The sequence below is a fragment of the Eriocheir sinensis genome, chromosome 40 (genome assembly GCF_024679095.1).
Source record: "Eriocheir sinensis breed Jianghai 21 chromosome 40, ASM2467909v1, whole genome shotgun sequence".
Classification (NCBI taxonomy): Eukaryota; Metazoa; Arthropoda; class Malacostraca; order Decapoda; family Varunidae; genus Eriocheir; species Eriocheir sinensis.
This window is the reverse complement of record NC_066548.1, coordinates 13,455,781-13,475,505: the sequence shown is the minus strand read 5'-3', so window position 1 is coordinate 13,475,505 and position 19,725 is coordinate 13,455,781. Positions and strand designations below refer to the sequence as shown.

At 46.0% G+C, this 19,725-nt stretch overlaps 1 protein-coding gene across 10 annotated transcripts in view; it reads left to right on the top strand.

The window, feature by feature from the left end:
- Positions 1-19,725, top strand: part of LOC127009380 (pleckstrin homology-like domain family B member 1) — a 145,875-nt gene that overhangs the window by 55,493 nt on the left and 70,657 nt on the right. For all 10 annotated transcript variants that reach the window (XM_050882416.1, XM_050882415.1, XM_050882410.1 and 7 more), the window contains 5 exons: positions 2,379-2,557; positions 5,264-5,578; positions 6,078-6,203; positions 6,658-7,164; positions 17,260-17,456. In XM_050882416.1, coding sequence (XP_050738373.1) covers positions 2,379-2,557; positions 5,264-5,578; positions 6,078-6,203; positions 6,658-7,164; positions 17,260-17,456 — 1,324 coding nt within the window. The remainder of the gene's footprint in view (positions 1-2,378; positions 2,558-5,263; positions 5,579-6,077; positions 6,204-6,657; positions 7,165-17,259; positions 17,457-19,725) is intronic.

The following is a 19,725-nucleotide window of genomic DNA, read 5'->3' as shown; positions in this document are numbered from 1 at the left end:
ATGATGATATTACCGTGAAGCACTACTACTACTACTACTACTACTACTACTACTACCATTACTACTACTACTACCATTACTACTACAATTATTACTACCTCTACTACTACTATTACTATAACTACTACTACTACTACTAATAATAATAATAATAATAATAATACCACTACTACTTCTACTGCTGCTACTGAAAACGTTGAATGCGATAATACTAAAAAGAAAAACGAGAAGAAAAACAAGAAGAAAATTGGCGATATAAATATGAAGCCAAATAATAAAGAAAACAACAGGAAAGAAAGCATTACTCGACCAACACCCCCCAGAAATAAATAGAAAAAAGGGAACGGACGAGCGGCAGACAGCATAATAGGAGCAGGGAGCGAACACAGATACACAAGAACCTACAACTTGGAAAATATTCAGGACCGCGACAATTTGGCGATGCGGGTCTGGTGTGCGGCGGCCACTGAGCGGAACATTGTGGGACAGGCTTTGTTGACGAGGGGCAGGAGGAGGAGGAGGAGGAAGGAAAGGAGAGGAGGATGCCGAGGAGAAGTAGGAACAAAACACGTAAGAGAAAGGAGGACGAGGAGGAGGAGTAAGAGGACGAAGAGTATGATGAGGAGGAAGAGAAATGGGAGGAAAGAGGACTAAGAGGAGGAAGAGGATAACGAGGAGGAGGAAAATGAGGAAGAAACCAAGGTCGAGGAACAAGAAACAATTTGAATCATTATAATATTGATAATAATAACGATTTTAATGATAATGATAATAATAGTAATAATAATAATAAGAAAAAGGAAAGGAGAAGAGGTCGAGGAGAAGGGAATAATTTCGGGTCGTACCATGAAGGAAGTCACGCTCTCTCTCTCTCTCTCTCTCTCTCTCTCTCTCTCTCTCTCTCTCTCTGTCCGCCATCTAAATTCGCTCTTTTGTGTCCACGTCGGGTGTTATATAGTGATGTCAAGGAGCACCCCACCACCACCACCACCACCATCTGATTGTCACTGTGCGAAGTCTGTGTGGTCTGTTTTGCGCTCTCTCTCTCTCTCTCTCTCTCTCTCTCTCTCTCTCTCTCTCTCTCTCTCTCTCTCTCTCACACACACACACACAGCGAAGGAGGTTGTTTGTTTTTTCCTTTTTTTCCTCGTCATCAAGGGAGGTATATCCGGTGAGGCGGTGGTGGTGGTGGCGTCGGCTCCGTGTGGCTGTAGGAAAGACGTATTTTTGTTTTTGTTTTTTGTTTTTGTTTTGAGTCCACGCCGCCAACCCGTCAGTCAGCCAGGCCGGAGACTCAAGCTTCCTCCTCCTCTGCCTCCTCCTCTTCCTTCTCCTTTTGACCCTCTTCTTCCTGCTTGTTTTGCTCCTTCTCCTTCTCCTTCTCCTCTTACTCGTCCTCTTTCTTACTTAAACTTCTATTCCTCCTCATCCTCTTCCTCCTCTTACTTTCCCTCCTTCCCATTCCTTTGCTCCTCCTCCTCCTCCTTCTCTTTTACCCTTTAGATATCTGATAATTTGTTTTTTTGAGGGGGGGCGTTACGGAAGAGGCGGAAAAAAAGATTCGTAGTAATGAGTTTCTCCACCAGGGTGTTCTAATAGGAGATAGATAATGAAGAAATGAAAGTTGGCTATAATTGAAATCTTCGCCGATATATGATTACGCTGTGGGATGGGAAGGGAATGTGTGATAGTAATGAGTTTCTCAGTCTGGGTGTCTAATTGGGTGACGGAAAAATAAAGGAAGTTGCTGTTCGTAATTAATAAGGTTTCGCTGACACTAGATTAGATTATTATGAATGTGATTGTTAGTGTGTGTGTGTTTGCGTGTGTGTGTGTGTGTGTGTGCGCATTTTTACCTATTTATTGTCATGCTTATGTTCCGTATTTCCTGACATTATTATAAAATTCCTTTAACTTTTATATACTTTTTCCATTTCCACGCGTGATTTCATTTGATTACACATTCCATTCAACTATTGCTCTGTGTGTGTGTGTGTGTGTGTGTGTGTGTGTGTGTGAGAGAGAGAGAGAGAGAGAGAGAGAGAGAGAGAGAGAGAGAGAGAGAGAGAGAGAGTTTACCCTTTCATTTTCACACCATTGCATCACAAAATTCCTTTAACTCATGTAGGCTATACTTTTTTGCACACATGATTGCATTTGATCAAACATTCCATTCAACAATATCTCGCTGTGTGATCACGTGTTGGACTTGTAATCGCCAGCTGGAACCCTCCCGACCTGAGCAAGTGCTCTTTATAATCGATCTATGGGTACTGCCAGGACCAGTGTGTGTGTGTGTGTGTGTGTGTGTATATCTGTGTGTGTGTGTGTGTGTGTGTGTGTCGGGACAATCTCTCACCTGGTTCTCTCTTCCCCAGCCGTGGACAACCCTGAGTACTTCCACATGGCCGGGGGGGACGCCGCGCCCTCCCCGGCCAGTAGCGTGGGGGGGTCGGCACCCACCACCCCCGGGGAGCCCAAGCCGCCCGTGCCGCCCCGCCGCACGCCGCCCTCCACCCTGCGTCTGCCTACCACGCCGCCCGCCACAGAGGACAAGGTGAGGGCAGTTGAGTGCTTGAAGCGGAGGAGAACGACTCGAAACACTACTTTTTTTACTTTTTTTTTTCTTATTTGTCTTCTTTTCTTCCTTTTCTCCGCTTTTGTTTTCCTTCTGTTTTTTTCTTCTTTTTCTTCTTGTTCTTGCTTATCTTTTTTCTTCTTTTCTTCTTCAATAAACTTTGTACTTTTTTCACATTTTTCTTTATCTTCCTTTTCTACGCTTTTGTTTTTCCTTCGTCATTATTATTTTTCTTTTCTTTTCCTTCTCTTTGTTCTTGCTCTTGTTCTTCTTGTTCTTCATCTTCTTGTTCTTTTCTTCACTCTGAGCTTTGTTCTTCTTATTTTATCTTTGTCCTTTTCTTCCTTTTCTACGTTTTTCTTTATCCTTCATCAATATTATTTTCCTTTCCTTTTTTTCTTCTTTTTGCTCTTGTTATTACTCTCGTTCTTCTTGTTTTTCTTATCCTTTTCTTCCTTTTCTACGTTTTTCTTTATCATTCATCATTATTATTTTACTTTCCTATTTTCTTCTTTTTGCTCTAGTTATTACTCTCGTTCTTGTTTTTCTTGTCCTTTTCATCCTTTTCTACATTTTTCTTTATCCTTCATCATTATTATTTTCCTTTCCTTTTTTTCTTCTTTTTGCTCTTGTTATTACTCTCGTTCTTCTTGTTTTTCTTGTCCTTTTCTTCCTTTTCTGCGTTTTTCTTTATCATTCATCATAATTATTTTACTTTCCTTTTTTCTTCTTTTTGCTCTAGTTATTACTCTCGTTCTTCTTGTTTTTTCTTGTCCTTTTCTTCCTTTTCTACGTTTTTCTTTATCCTTCATCATTATTATTTTACTTTCCTTTTTTCTTCTTTTTGCTCTTGTTATTACTCTCGTTCTTCTTGTTTTTCTTGTTCTTATTCTTGCTCTCATTATTTTTATTTTTACCATCATTATTATTGTTCGATCATCTGTTGTGTGTGTGGACGGGCGTGAAGATGAAGGCCACCAGACCGCCCGCGCCGCCGTGACTCACCGTGGCAGCTGCGACGGATCAGTAATTATAATCCCGCACGTCACGACCCGTTTTTTCCCTCTTCCGGCCAATCGAAACGAGATGAGGTCGTGAGCGGTCTCGTTATTTTTCTGATTGCGCGAGTCCCTTTTTTTCTGCTTCCTCGGAATTAATTACTTCTCTGTCTGTAGGTGAGAGGTGAACGATGTAACAAAGGAATTAGGACGATAGTTTTTTGTAATGTTTTATGATAGGGTTTTAGTATAGGTCACGTCCCAGTCTAGTGTCGCGAAAAACTACTTCCTTGGTCGCCGTGAACTATACCAGAGGAGATAGACAGCAGGCACACAGCTCTTAACCCGTCCGCTGCGATTGGCACGGATTTGGCTTTCACTGGTAGCCTGGTAACGTACAGTCCCAGGTCTTTCTCTGCCTCAGTGTTGGATAGTGGAGTGTTTCCCATGTGGTATTGGTGTGCTGGACTTCCCCTCCCAAGTTATATGGCTTTACATTTTTCTTCATTGAATTGTAGCAGCCACTTATTGCTCCACTCCTGTAGCTTGGTGATGTCTTCTTGTAAGCGGTCCGCATTCAAGGGGTTAAGGGCAGTTCCATAGTTCTGACCTCTTTTTTGGGCACTCATCTCTGCTTTCTTTATAGGAGCAGTGATTAGCGGGCTTTTTATTTATTTATTTGTCAATTTTTGCCCTCGAGCTGTTTCCTTTACTGTAAAAAAAAAGAAGGGTCATTTTAACCGCCGAAAACTAACTAGGCCTATATTCTCCAAAATTATCATTCTTTTCTACTCGATATCCAGTACTATAGAGATTTCCTGTGTGGATCTCTCATACCTATTTAATACCTTCTACATCATCAGCAAAGAAATATAGAGAGACCTAGGTGCTTACAAACTTGCCGTGTCGGACTGTGGAACTGCCCCTTAGTAAGTTAGTATTGTGAATGAGTTTGCAGTGAGGGTGACGCGTGGTAAAACTAGGTTACCAAAAGAAGAGAAAAGTCTGAGGGCCAGTTCGACAGTCCAACACCGAGTCATTGTAAGCGCCCAAACCAAGCTATATTCTCCACAATGATCCGTTATTTCTACTCAATGCCAGATGCTAAAGAGATTTCCTGTGTGGTTTCCTAAAAATTCCTCCTTTTTGTATCAACGCCAAACACTAGCTTTCGTACAAGGAATTTTCGTCGTATTTTGTGTTTGGTTTGGGAGCTTACAAATTGGCTTTACTGGACTAAAAACTGGCCCTGAGTCACACTTCGGACCGTCGATTTTTATCATCCAAAGTGAGCGTGTTTCCTAAGTGTTTCCAATTCAGCTCCTCTTATCAGATAGCACAAGGGATGAATAATGTAAAGAAAATTCTATATACCTAGGTAGTTTCTGCATACCATAGTGTTGACGGCGTGAATGATTTAATATGAAGTTTTTGTTTGTATATGGTCAATTTCCGTGATGTATAGGTCGTGTTTGTTATCATTCCGAATATCACTATTGTTTGTGTGCGAACTAACCAGCTTATTTGCGTGTGAACTAACGCCTGTCTTGCGTCGGAAGGTTGTAACTTTTATTGCTTCTTTTTGTCCATATTCTTATTCTTTTTCATCCTTCTCTGCACATTTTTTTTTTTTTTTTTTTCTTCATTAGTAGTTGTCTCATTTTCCTCTTGCGTCGGGGCGTTGCAGGTGCTTCTTCGTGAGCCGCTGACCAGCACCCCCACCGACCTGCCACTTCCGGGCGAGTTCTCCCGCCCAGCCAGAGACGGACCGAAGACCCACCACCACCACCAGCACCACCACCCTCACCACCACTACCATAACCACCACAACCATAACCATCAACACCAGCACCACCATCATCCCACCAACTTCGACGACAACTACATCAACAGCAACAGTATTAGCAGCACCATCGGCATCCTTACCAACAACAACAACAGCAACAATAAACACAAGAAACCGGGCGAGGACAGCGACAGCGATTCTGACACTCCTCCTGAGGTAAGCCCCCCCCCCCCCCCTCTCTCTCTCTCTCTCTCTCTCTCTCTCTCTCTCTCTCTCTCTCTCTCTCTCTCTCTCTCTCTCTCTCTCTCTCTCTCTCTCTCTCCCCCCCAAAAAAAAAAAAATGCATGAGAACATAAGCTCCTGCGTGACCCATACACATATTTACCAACACACACACACACACACACACACACACACACACACACACACACACACACACACACACACACACACACACACACACACACGGACATGCCTACGCTATTATACTTCACCAACACGTAAAAACAAAGAGCATATCACCCAATTTTATGATACTGCAGTTATTTATTTTTTTATCTTTAGTCAGTCGCTCTGTGATTCACCTCTCGCTATCTTTTAACGTGTTCGGTTATCAAGCTCATTAACGCATGCACCGTGTCGTGTGTCCTATTTCTTGCTCACACCTGTATATATATCTGTCCGAGGTGGTGCATCTCTCCGTCTCCTCCCCCAGGTGCCGCCACGCTCCGAAGCATCCCAGGGTCGCACCACCAACACCTCTGTCAACGGTGTGGCGGGCGGCAGGGCTCCCACCAAGCCACGCTTCACCGGGGAGTACATATTCACCAACAGCGACCTGGTGAGTTGAGGGTTGTCAGGATATGGAGGGAATCAGGCTGTGGATTGCTGTCAGTTTGTGTGATGCTGTCATAGTGTGTGGCGCTCTCAGTTTGGGAGAGCTGTCAGACTGAGATTTATATCCATTATGTTCAGTGGAGTGAGCTAGGTAATCTAATAGTGTGTGGATTCCTTGTAAAGCTACACTGTAATCTGAGGAGCACCATGAGGCTCTGGGGACCTTTGTTTATTGACGCCGTTTTCCTCGTGTACAGCTGCGTCGCGTCTGTGTGCATGACCTGCGATGTTTTCATGTGTATTGTGGGTGTTTTTTCACGTGTTCAGGCAGCGTTTTCCATGTGTTTGCAGATTTTGTTTTCATCACTGAATTTTAAGCAATTGTTATATTATCTGTGTTTACGAGTTCAGTATTTTCTATGTATTGATGTTTCTTTTTGTTTTTGGCGTGTTTCCAGCCGCCGCCGCTGGCCCCTCGCGCCCCCAGCAGCGCGGCGCGGTGGAGCCCTGTCGGCGGCCCCGGCGTGGTGTGTTCGGCGGGCATGACTTCCGTCCACAACATCATGTACCGCTCCTTGCCCCCGCCGCCCCCTTCGCCTGGCCACTCCACCCCTACCCACACCCCCACTCACCACCACCACCCTCAACCCCACCACCACGCCCACACCTCCCCTAGCTCATCCCTACCCTCCACCCCTGGCCCCCTCACGCCCACTACGCAGGCCCCTCCCGTGCCCATAATGCCCGCACCGCTCACGTCCACCAGTCCGGCCGCCACGCTGCCGCCTACGCCCACCACCCGCTCGTCGGGTCACCTCCGCACGCCCTCCAGCGGGTCTGGGGTGAGTGTGGGGTCCCCATCCATGTCTGCGTCGTGGGCTCCCGGTCCGCTGAGGGAGGAGAGCAGGTCGTCCACTCGCTGCTCCCTCGAAGATCTCCGTCACAGCGAACTCAAGAAGCAGCAGGTGAGGAAATGTGTCCGTGTGTCATGTAGTATAGAGCTAGTGTTACCACCTCTAGTGTAGTGTAGTGTAAGGTAGGATAGTGTAGTGTTGTGTAAGTATAGGGTGTCCCGAGCTCTAGGGTTAGGACGCCTAGGTTCAAGTAGATATCCAGATGCGTGATTAAGGTGCTGTTTTTGCCCACTTAAAACCCTGCATTTCTATAGATTGTGTATGTAAGGTATATCAGGAGGTTTAAAAGTGTGGGGCCTAGGCTCACACATAGATCTCTGAAGGTGTAATTTTAGATGTTACCTTAGACCTTTACAAACGTCTGTCGCTGTCTTTAGGTACCGTGTTAGGAGGGAATCTCAGGTCTCAAGGGTTTGGGGCTGTTACAAGGCTTAGGGCTGTATTTTAAGACACCATCGCTTCTCACATCAACTATTTCTAAAGGTCAAAGAGGGGATCAATCGGGTTTTAATGAGTGTTTTTTAAGGCTCATGGCACAGAAGAAGGGTCAAACTACCACCAGGGTCATAAAACTACCCCTGGTAAGGCCTACAGCTCCTACGAAAGCCATGTCAACTATGTGAACTTGGGCGACGAAATGTTTTAAAATACGACCCTCAGACATAGATCTCCGGAGTTGTTATTCAAGGTGTTATTTTACCGTCCTTTGAAAACTTTGGCACCGGATGAAAGTGTCATCTGGGTGTCAGCTCACGCCCCGACGCACCCACCTGGGATCTCTGAGTCCGGGGTGTCTTCAGAAGCAGGCGGTATGTTATTTTGGGGGACGGGATGTGGTGTGCAATGCGGGAGTCAAGGTGTTCCGCGTTGTGGTTTGGACGGGTTATTATGGCCGGAGTGTGGTGTGGTGTGCCGGGGTGAGGAGGTGAAGGGGAAGGGGCAAGGTGCAGTGGGATGTGAGGTGGGAGTCGGGATAGGTCAGTGATGTGGCAGGACGCGGTGTAGTGGATGTGTGGGGCAGGGTGTAGGGTGATGTAAAGGTGGGAGTCAGGGCAGGTCAGTGATGTGGCAGGACGCGGTGTAGTGGATGTGAGGGGCAAGGTGCAGGGTGATGTGAAGGTGGGAGTCAGGGCAGGTCAATGATGTGGCAGGGTGCGTCTTGGTGAGTAAGAGCTGCACCAGGCGACTCAGTAGATAAAGTAAACAAGATCCCTCGCGCGACGCAAACACTCGTCCAGATGGTGAAGGAAGGCGAGGCTCTGGTGCCAGCAGCGGGGAGCGGAGGGAGCCATCCTAGTAAACACACGCGGGACTTGGAACACACACACACACACACACACACACACACACGGCAGACCATACCGGAAGTAAAGGGCGACCCTCCCGATGGCCCCCACGTTCAGGAATGCATCTATGTCCGTGGGGAAATTTTTAATAGCGACTTCCCTGAGGGCAACTCCGTGACAACACAGGCGATGGGGGGGGGGGGGGGGTGAAGGGGCCATGACGTCATTCTGGAGGCTGTTAGGGCTTGGAGTCTCTGGAACACTACCGCCACTCAGTCAGTGTGCTGGAACACATCGGAGTGGTAGCACGCATCGCGCGTTCCATTCTTACGCAACAGAGGCTGGCGTCTCACTCTTCGCTGCTTATGTGTTGTAATGTTGCTGACGTGGATCGCACTGTGCTTTTAGCTTTGTTACCGTGACTTTATCGTTCCCCGTGATCAGTGTGTCCTGTGCTGTACTGTGTTGTGTGTGATCGGTGCAGTTCCAGCGGTGGTGCTGGAATAATTGGGAGGCAGTCCATTGGCGGCACCATTGTGTCGTTGGGTTGTTACTGTGGCGATCGCTGTGTATCAGCTGCTGTAGCGTGTTGAGAAAGTTTGGCTGCTATACAAAGTTGATGGACAGGAACTGAGTGTCGTCGTTGCTGGATCATTTTGTTCTGGCGATAATAGTCATCAGTGACTCACGTGTGGTGAGTCAGAGGCGTGCGTGAAGTGGTTGAGAGGTGGACCTGATCGCTGCGCCAAACAATAAGTCCCCCACTGTTTGAGGCGCCATGTGGAGCGCCGTGGTGGCTCCCTTGGTGGGGCTCCTGCAACACGGCAAGCTTGGCAAAAAGGTGCTATCCATCACCAACCGCAAGGTGAGCAGCTGGGGCATCGGAGGGGAAGTGCAATAGAGTGACAGGGCTGGATAGGTTAGGGGAGGGGCAAGGGTTACAAGGGGCACGGAAGGAAGCCATTAACAGATCAGCAGGAGGCAGAGGGGGAACAAGAATGGTCTTTAAGAAGATTAAGAGCAATGCTTCAGGAAATGGGCATAGGAGAAGCAGGGACGCGAGGGGAGGCAGCAAGGAAGAATTAGGCAGAAAGAGTTGCGTCTGGGTCCTTGGAAGGTGAAAAGGAGGCGGCAGCAGGGAAACCTAGTGGGGAGGATGGGAGGGTCAGATAAGAGAACAGCCTGGGCTTCGGTGGATGTTACTATAGGTGCCCATTAGCGCAGGGAACGCTGTGTGCATGGGCGGCAGCGGGAGGCGACTGACGGATGTGACGCCAACACTTCTTTGTTTGAATGAAGTTTCTCCAAAGCGAAGCAAATAATGGTAAGCGATAATTTGCTTCTGTTTTCATTTTTATTATTTTATATCAAATCCAGCTGGACTTTTCCTCGGCTCCATAAACATAAGAGGAACACGACGGACACAAGTTAGCAGTGTCTGGCTGTTCACGATGAGTCAGTGGTTGAAGGTTTGTATACGTGTTTGCAGATATTGTACATGTCTCGTTCTATGTAGATTTTTCCCTTCCCAAAACAGGCAGTGCAAACAGTCTCATTTGTATATATTTTTGTACTTAGTCACTCATTCACTGAATTATCCACTCACTTATACATGCCTTCGGGTAAAAGATGATGGAGTGAGTTGTACGCGGATGGTATGAAATGAGTGGAGTGTCCTGCGCAGAATCCCACCGAGCTTTCAGAGGCTGAGAGTCCATCTACTCGAACTTCAATCGCGACATCAATCAAGTAAAGTGGGGGAAGGGGGGTAGATTGAACAAGCAAGCAAGTAAAGGCGTCACTTAAAACAAAATCCGACTGTTCTATCACGGACTGGGGCCCACAACCAATATCCCTGAATTAAGACTACAGAACAGTGTCGGGGCTAGTAGCAAGGGTTCAGAACACTTACCGGGGGGAAGTAATTATGCTTTTGTCACAGCGAAAGTGTACGGTGGTGATGGAAAGGGGGACAGCCATTGTGCCGGAGGGGAGCCTTGCGGCGTGCGCGTGGACCGAGGCGAGGGCGTGGAGGGCGTGCGTGCGGCAGGTGGTGTGGGAAGGCGGTGAGCCACACGTGAGGAAGTGTGTGGATGTGGGTGTGGGTGTGTGTGTGTGTGTGTGTGTGTGTGTGCGGCCCCGACTCACACTCACGAGGTACACGGTGATAGTAGAATATGACGAAATTGGAAGTAGACAGTTACGTAGTCATGAGGGACCCGGAGCTTAGAATAATTATTTAGGGGCTGTAATGCTAACGTTAATGACAACCCAGAAACACGTGAACTAATGGTGTGGGTTGTGTACACAGCGCAGGCTTCGTGTCCTTTCGCAGGCCAGATTCGATTCCAGGACTTGCTGAAGGGATTAGAAAGCTTGTCCTTCCGATTAGTAGTAGCCTCCAATAATGACGCACTGTAGGCTTGCTTTAGAAGTGGAGGTGATTTTGATGATGATGATGATGATGAATTCCCTATAGAGGTCCGGATAGGAACCTTACATGAACCCGAATCAGCTTAGGTTGCGCACAAAACGAAAGGAAACATGTAGATTAAGAAACACAAAGAGGAGGAGCGTTGCAGCATGTAGAGAAACAGGACAGAGAGGAAGAGGGAAGGTCATTCATGAGTAAGAGGGAAAAACCCCGGCAGGCAGGGATGGCAGACTTTCACTGGAGCCTGAAGCACGACGCCACTCCAGCCACACTCCAGGGTCGTCCCCGAGGGCGCCGCCAGAGGGAAGGAGGGAGAGAGGCGAGGCGTTGTGGGTTCTTGGCGGATAAGGTTGTTTGTGGTCGTGCTGACAGCGGGATGGATGTATTTGTGGATGACTTTGGCAGAGAGAGAGAGAGAGAGAGAGAGAGAGAGAGAGAGAGAAACAGACAGACAGACAGACAGACAGAGGAAGACAGACAGACAGACAGAGGAAGACAGACAGACAGACAGAGAGAGAAAGCACCTTCCTGTCGGAGGTGGTGCCAACTCTCACCGTGTCGGCAGAGGGTGACCTGGGAGGCAGCGGATGCCACTTGCCCCGCCTGGCTCTCACCTGCGACCCCGTGACCCCAGGGGCGCAGCTCTCCCCGCCGGGGCACGAAGGAAGGGCGAGGGGAGGAAGGAACAGCTGCGTCGCCTTCTAATGCCGTAGATGAGCTTAAACAATTGATTCCTCTTCCTGTGTGTGTGTGTGTGTGTGTGTGTGTGTGTGTGTATATACAAGGAGACGCCCCCCCCCCCACCCACCCCCACACACGCGGAGCAGACGACTCGTAATTGTATGTGAAAAGAAACATCCGCGTCGGTGAAACGGTCGTGCCGGGTCACCCCCATCCTGCCCCTCCACCCCCGATCATCCATGCAGCCTTTGACCCGCCTTCTTCCCCTCCTTCCCTTCCTCCTCCTTCTCCTTCCCCTCCTCTTCTTCGATTTTTTCTTTTCCTCCTCTTCCACGTCCTCGTCTTCTTCCCTCCTCTTCTAATGCAGACAAGACAATTTCCTGACGGGTCACAATACAGTTAGCTAGGTCATACAGCCTCTGACTTCGTGAACACACACACACACACACACACACACACACACACACACACACACACATATCGCTCCGGTAGCTCAGTCGGTTAGAGCGCTGCGCTGCAAGGCTTCACGGCCTGACAGGTTTCGGTTCGAGCCCCGCTCAGGCCGGATTCTTTCCGTTGTCTAGGAGTGGTTACTGTCCCCCCTTGAGCAAGGGGGATGGGGTGCGTGGTGTGTGAGGTCCCCCAACTACCCAGAGATCGACTACAATGAGCATGAGCTTGTTCATATCGGGAGTGTACTTGCTGGCGATTGCGAGTCCAACTCGTGATCAGGCCGTGGTGAATTACACACACACGAGCACCATAGCTCAGGGGTTACCACCTTTGCCTGTCACCTGACAGGCAGAGGGTCGAGTCGTGCTCAGACCACTAAAGGTTTTTCACTAAAAATCGGTTACTGGCCCCCTATGAGTAAGACCTGACGATCACGAGTCGAGCATGTGATCAGACCCTGGGTGAACACACACACACACACACACACACACAGGATGTCTTAGTTAAGCACGTCTCGGATGTATTGTGCTCCTCCATGAAGTCACATCCGCCATTGATCTAATTAATCTTCTTCCCCTCGCTGGTGATGCTGCTGCCGCTCCTTGCCTTCAGGTGTTGTGCGTAGGCAGGCCAGGACCAAGGAGACTGGGAACACTTGGCTCCTTGTTTAGTAAAAATGATGGTGATGATGATAATGATGTTAATAGTAATGATAAAAGTGATAACAGTAATAATTAATAATAATAATGATAATAAAATAATAATAATAATAATAATAATAATAATAATAATAATAAGGGTGAAGGTAACTCGCGTTGTATACAAATTGAATCTTGTTGCCGATCAGGAAGAAAAATTATGAAGATGAAACTGAACTTAAAAACAAAAAAAATATTTACATCCGAGGTAAAAAATATAACACTAAGGCCCAGAGGATCTCAAACTGGGTGCCACGGACAGTGCCTCGGGGTGCCTCAAGATTATCATGAATTTATAATAATGCCTTTTTTTCTTCTTTTTATGTTAGTCCGCATTTATAACTTTAGTTAATTTTTTTTTTTTTTATTTATTTATTTATTATTTTTTTTTTTTTTACGTTGCTGCCTATTGCGCCGGTAGGCATCCTCCCGGTGGGGCCTGATGGTCGGCCCAAGGCTTCTTCCAGGTGGGGCCTGATGGTCGGCTCAGCCCGTTCTAGCGCAGGCGAGTGTTTATAGTGGCGCCATCTTGCATTGGCTCATGCTGCCCCCCGGAACTCGTTCTTGATTCGCTTGGACGGCTTCCTCTAGAGTCCGGGTTGATGGGTGGTCTTCAGGACAGCATGTGGGTAGTTTTAAGCCACTCGGCGGTGACTGAAAAATCCGAGGTAGCGTGGGGATTCGAACCCGCGTCGTCCATCACGCGGTGAATGTGGGCCCAGTACGCTACCAGTTCAGCCACCGCCTACCCTAACTGATGAGTTCTATGTCTGGGCATGTACTGTACCGTATGTTAATTTTGGTTTGAATATGGATAATAATTTTAATTCATTAATTAAAGTAATGTAAACAGGTACAATTGTATATAAGAAGTTCATTCATGTGAGGAGGGGGGCGGTGAAAAAGGGGTGCCACAAAAAGGTTTATATAAGTTCAGGGTGCCATCACTGAAAAAAGATTGAGAACCCTCCACTAAGCAGTAAGGCGGCAGAAGCAGCACGTATACATTAGTAACTTAGTGCTATTCCACGTCCTTCTTGAGTTGACCTTATATCTGCTGTGTATCTCGACTCTTGCCGACACGAATTACTGCTGAAATCTTGATGCTTGGAAGAGCTACATGATTCTTTATTTTTTCACACGCGTATAGACATTTTTTTATCTATCTTTCATTATTGTCTATCTTTATCTTTGTTATTCTTTTGTTATTCTCAGTATTATTCTCTCCATTTGTTTCATATTATCTATCTCTAATTCCCTGTGTCTTAGATTAATTGGGGTTACAGACTTGATAACCTTCTTACTCGTATTTTTTTTTTATCTGGTCCCTTTCATTATTACTACTTTCTTTATCTATTATTATCTTATTACTCCTATTATTATTCTCTATCCTTATATTTCCCGTATTATCTACCTCTAACTACCTGTGTCTTAGATTAATTGGGGTTACGGACTTGATAACTTCCTTACTCGTATTTTTTATCTGGTCTATCTTTCATTATTACTCTCTTTATCTTTATTGTCATCTTATTACTCCTATTATTATTCTCTATCCTTATCTTTCTCGTATTCTCTGTCTCTGATTCCCTGTGTCATAGGTGTGTTGGGTTTGCAGATTTGATTTTTTAATTTTTTTTTTTATATGCATTGTTTTATCTGGACTGTCTTTCTTTATTCTCTTTATCCTTAATTATCTGTGTCATACGTCTTCCGGGGTGGTTACAGACTTCATAACAACCGAATTTTGTACTCATTCAGCTTTTCCAATGATAGTAATTTTGTACTCATTCAGCTTTTCCATGATAATAATTTTGTACTCATTCAGCTTTTCCATGATAATAATTTTGTACTCATTCAGCTTTTCCAATGATAGTAATTTTGTACTCATTCAGCTTTTCCAATGATAGTAATTTTGTACTCATTCAGCTTTTCCAATGATAATAATTTTGTACTCATTCAGCTTTTCCAATGATAGTAATTTTGTACTCATTCAGCTTTTCCAATGATAATAATTTTGTACTCATTCAGCTTTTCCAATGATAATAATTTTGTACTCATTCAGCTTTTCCAATGATAATAATTTTGTACTCATTCAGCTTTTCCAATGATAATAATTTTGTACTCATTCAGCTTTTCCAATGATAATAATTTTGTACTCATTCAGCTTTTCCAATGATAGTAATTTTGTACTCATTCAACTTTTCCAATGATAGTAATTTTGTACTCATTCAGCTTTTCCAATGATAATAATTTCAGTAATATTAACAAGTCGTGTAATGTGATGCTTAGTAACAAGGGACGGTTATAATGCTGCCTCTTTTTTTCGTGTGTCGTATTCATGAACGTTGGGTATTGCCGTCGAAGAAGCCAGTCTCGTCACCCTTCACCTTTATTGAGCCGGCTTCGTGGCATTTAATCTTCGTCTTGTTGTAAGGGAGGAGGTGATACTGGCGGCAGATAGCGTCGGGGAAGGAGGGGGGGAGGGTGGTGGTGTTCTTCATAATTCACCCCCCCCGCCCCCCGCCCAGTTTTTATTTCCCTTCATTCCTACACACTTCCAACATCCTACCTACGTTTTTTTTTTTTTTTTTTTCTCTCCAACACGCACGTGCTCTCCAATCCCTGCTAACCAATCTTCCTTCCCACTCATTCTGTCTCCTTTCCCTGCTTAAGCTTTACCCTTTGAAACGTCCTGACAGTTGTATAAGATATGTTAACTTTCTGCCGTCTGGTAATCCGCTAGGTGAAGAAATGACCCAGCTAGTAAAGTGAAGTTCCTTGCGACCTAGTACTGAGCCCTGGAGTGAGGCAACAGAAGAGTGATCAAGACTGTTTCGGTGATAGCAAAGGACTTCGGGGCCCGTATTTTCAAGCCTTTCGGGGCGTACACACACACACACACACACATATTTGATAAGGCTGTGGTAGGGGTTGTAGATATCACCACGAGTAGTTTTATGAGCGTAGTGATAATCTGTCAAGGCTTCTCCATCATAAATGTGAAAAAAACACTCATGAGAACTCGACCAATCTCCTCTGTGGCCTTCAGGAATAGTTATGAGAGTCGAAAGCGATTGAAAATATGGTCCTCGCTGTTTTGTTTGGACGCTACAGAAGGGAGTTTGGTAAGTGTCGCCAAGTCGGTACCGTTGTGTCTCGGGCGGCTTGGTAACACTGCCTTCGTTATAAAACCTTGGCGTTCTCTTTGGATTTGTTTCGTGGAGAGCAAAGGATTCATGTCTTGTTTGTACGTTACAGAGGGAATTGAGTTTGGTAAGTGTCGCCAAGTCGGTATTGCTGTCTCGGGCGGCTTGGTAACATTGCCTTCGTTATAAAACCTTGGCGTTCTCTTTGGATTTGTTTCGTGGAGAGCAAAGGATTCATGTATTGTTTTTACGCTACAGAGGAGATTGAGTTTGGTAAGTGTCGCCAAGTCGGTATTGCTGTCTCGGGCGGCTTGGTAACATTGCCTTCGTTATAAAACCTTGGCGTTCTCTTTGGGTTGGTTTCGTGGAGAGCAAAGGATTCATGTATTGTTTGTACGTTACAGAGGGAATTGAGTTTGGTAAGTGTTGCCAAGTCGGTATTGCTGTCTCGGGCCGGCTTGGTAACATTGCCCTCGTTATAAAACCTTGGCGTTCTCTTTGGGTTTGTTTCATGGAGAGCAAAGGATTCATGTCTTTTTTGTACGTTACAGAGGGAATTGAGTTTGGTAAGTGTCGCCCAGTTGGTATTGCTGTCTCGGGCCGGCTTGGTAACATTGCCCTCGTTATAAAACCTTGGCGTTCTCTTTGGGTTTGTTTCATGGAGAGCAAAGGATTCATGTCTTTTTTGTACGTTACAGAGGGAATTGAGTTTGGTAAGTGTCGCCCAGTTGGTATTGCTGTGTCTCGGGCCGGCTTGGTAACATTGCCTTCGTTATGAAACCTTGGCGTTCTTTCTCGAATCCCCGCGCTGCCAGTCATTGTTTCGAGGCGTCAATATTTACCCTCACAGCTCTCCTTCTCTTTGATTATCGCCGCGGGTTGAGGTGTCACGTATCCGCCTCTGCACGGGTGGAATTTATACGTAGGATTATAACGTTTCCTGTCTACCCTTGGAACATGGATGAGCAGGAGCATATGTAATGTGTTGGCTGACAGACATGCAGTTTGAATGCCTTCTGATCACGAGGCCGAACTAAAGACCGCTTCTGTGTGTTTGCGTGTGTGTGTAAAGTGTTGGGGTGGGGGGTGGGGGAGTTAGGTAGACAGGTAGATACATATTCATAAGCAGGTGAATGTAGCTTAAAATAGACGTACAATCAAAGTCTACCCGTTGTATGTAATGATGACCAAAAACAGTAGTAGTAGTAGTAGTAGTAGCAGTATATGAAGGAAAAGAAACAGTAGTAGTGGGAGGAGGAGGCGCAGTAGTAGTAGTAGTAGTAGTGGTGTTGGTAGTGGTAAGAGGTGTGTCAGAGCCCACCCAGGATATAGGACTCCACAGGGCCAGTTTGGGCACTTAAGACGAGCCTGAGACGAAGTGTTAGCGTTATAAGTATGGGCCCAGGAATGTCACCCACCCCTCATTGTGTTATCCTTGTTACCTGCAGGCGGTGGAGGAGCGCGTGCGGGAGCAGGAGGTGGCCTCGGCGGAGCGGGCGCGGCTTGAGGAAATCCTGACGCTGTGTGCTGAGTACGAGCGCCAGCAACAGCAGCAGGGGCAGGGCGGGGCGCCGGGCACGTCCCCCCGTGGCCCCCAGATCCTGCCCCACCACCACTCCCCCCACTACACCCTCACGCAGAACAGGTGAGTGACGCATGCACCACCACCATGCACCATCAACACCACTGCCATCACAACCCTTTTCATTTTTTTTTTTTTTCAGTTTGTCTTTTCCTTTCGTCCAATCTTCCTTATCATCATCCTTCGTCTTATCTTTGCGTTTCTCTTCCTTCTCCTCCTCGTCTTTGTCAATCCCTTCCTCCTCCTCCGCCTCCACCTCCTCGTCCTCGTCTTCGTCAATCCCTTCCTCCTCCTCTTCCTCCTCCTCCTCGTCATCGTCAATCCCTTCTTCCTCCTCCTCCTCCTCCTCGTCATCGTCAATCCCTTCCTCCTCCTCCTCCTCCTCCTCCTCGTCATCGTCAATCCCTTCCTCCTCCTCCTCCTCCTCGTCATCGTCAATCCCTTCCACTTCCTCCTCCTCCTCCTCCTCCTCCTCCTCGTCATCGTCAATCCCTTCCACTTCATCCACCTCCTCCTCCTCCTCGTCATCGTCAATCCCTTCCTCCTCCTCCTCCTCCTCCTCCTCCTCCTCCACACAAACACACACATGCGAAAGTCATTCCAGTAGTAATAGCTCAAGCTGTGGAAGGCTTAAGATAAAGTCCCACACCTAGCATATGAAAACACAACACAGCATGATAGGGAGTAAAATTATGGGCTTTTAGAGGTAAAGCATATTATTTGTGTTGTAATATCGACAGTTATGAGCTGGGTGAAGAAATGATGGCTTGGGATATAGAGACAGACAGATATAGAAAGACAGAATAACAGATAGACAGACACACTTGATAACAGGCCATCAAATAATTTTCGTCCCTACTTCTCTAGTGCATGGTGGTTTTCCCATACACCCTTCCATAATTCTTCAGCGTATCCTGACTCATTTTACAAACTCACACCATGTTGGTAATCTCTTCTTCTTCTTCTTCGTCTTCTTCTTCTTCTTCTTCTTCTTCTTCTTCTCGTCTTCTTTTTCTTCCTCTTCTTCCTCTTCTTCTTCTCCTTCTTCTTATTCTCGTCTTCTTCCTCTTCTTCTTCTTCTTAATCTTCTTCTTCTTCTTCTTCCTCTTCTTCTTCTTCGTTTTTCGTCCGTATTTTCCCTCATGGGGTTGGAAAGTGTTTTTTTTATATTTTTTTTTATTATTGTTGTTGCATTGTTGTCGCTGAATGTTTGTTCCCTCCCTTAATAATTAATGGATTTTGTATGTTGCACCCAAATCAACAAATCATTATTCTACATTTCATTCCACTAAACTCGTCCATTCTTTCTCATCTTTACTGAAACCAAGCGTTCCCTCTGGTTAGGTTCGTCAAAAGTGAATTATATTAATATTTCCAAGCTGTGTGTAGCTTATACGAAGAGGGTTGCCTCTTCTCTAGATTGAACTGCACAGGCTGTTTAGTTAGATTTAGCCGAATAAAATTCTTCATCTTTATCTACCTATTTAATTAGCTATCTACCTATCAGTTTACCTATCTGTCTTTGTATTATCTGTATCTGTCCACACTTCTATCTACAACATTATATCATAATTGATCATGGGCCCCACAGAGGAGCGTAAAAGTCACAATAGCCTGAGGGTCTCTGTGAGGGGCGGCCACAGCACGGAAAAGAGAAAAGGGGGAAAAAATAGAAGCAAGGACTCAGCTTAGGAAGAAGTTTGGTTTGATATTTGACCATTTATTTCATTTGCCCATCTTTATAATCTTCCTCACTGTTTGTTTATATTTATCTAGTATATATCTTTCTATTAAACACATACATTCATTTATATGAAGAGAGCGGTGCCGTTTATGTTGCCACATTACTTTTTTTTTTCTGAGCGTGTACATTGAACTTTACATTTGGGTTGAATGTCATCACGTCTTTATATTTGATCCCTGATTATATGTTTAGTTGCGTCGATTGCCTGACTCAAGTTTCACTGGCGCCGCAATACCAGGGCCGCAAGGCTGGGCGTCCTACTGAAGGCTGTTTGCGTCTCGGTCTGAATACCTATCATAATGTCATCGGAACACTTAGAGGTAGGCTTTTGTAGTCACACGGCAGCGGTTGTCCGGCGCCGAACGCAACGGTGACAAGGCCAGAGCCTGAGGGACACAGTGGCGACCGTCATTCATTGAGATGCACGGACTGTGTGTGTGTGTGTGTGTGTGTGTGTGAGAGAGAGAGAGAGAGAGAGAGAGAGAGAGAGAGAGAGAGAGAGAGAGAGAGAGAGAGAGAGGCGAACAAGGGAAACTGACAAGTATCGATTAATATTATTGATTTTTCCTCCTGGGTCCCGGTGCTTCA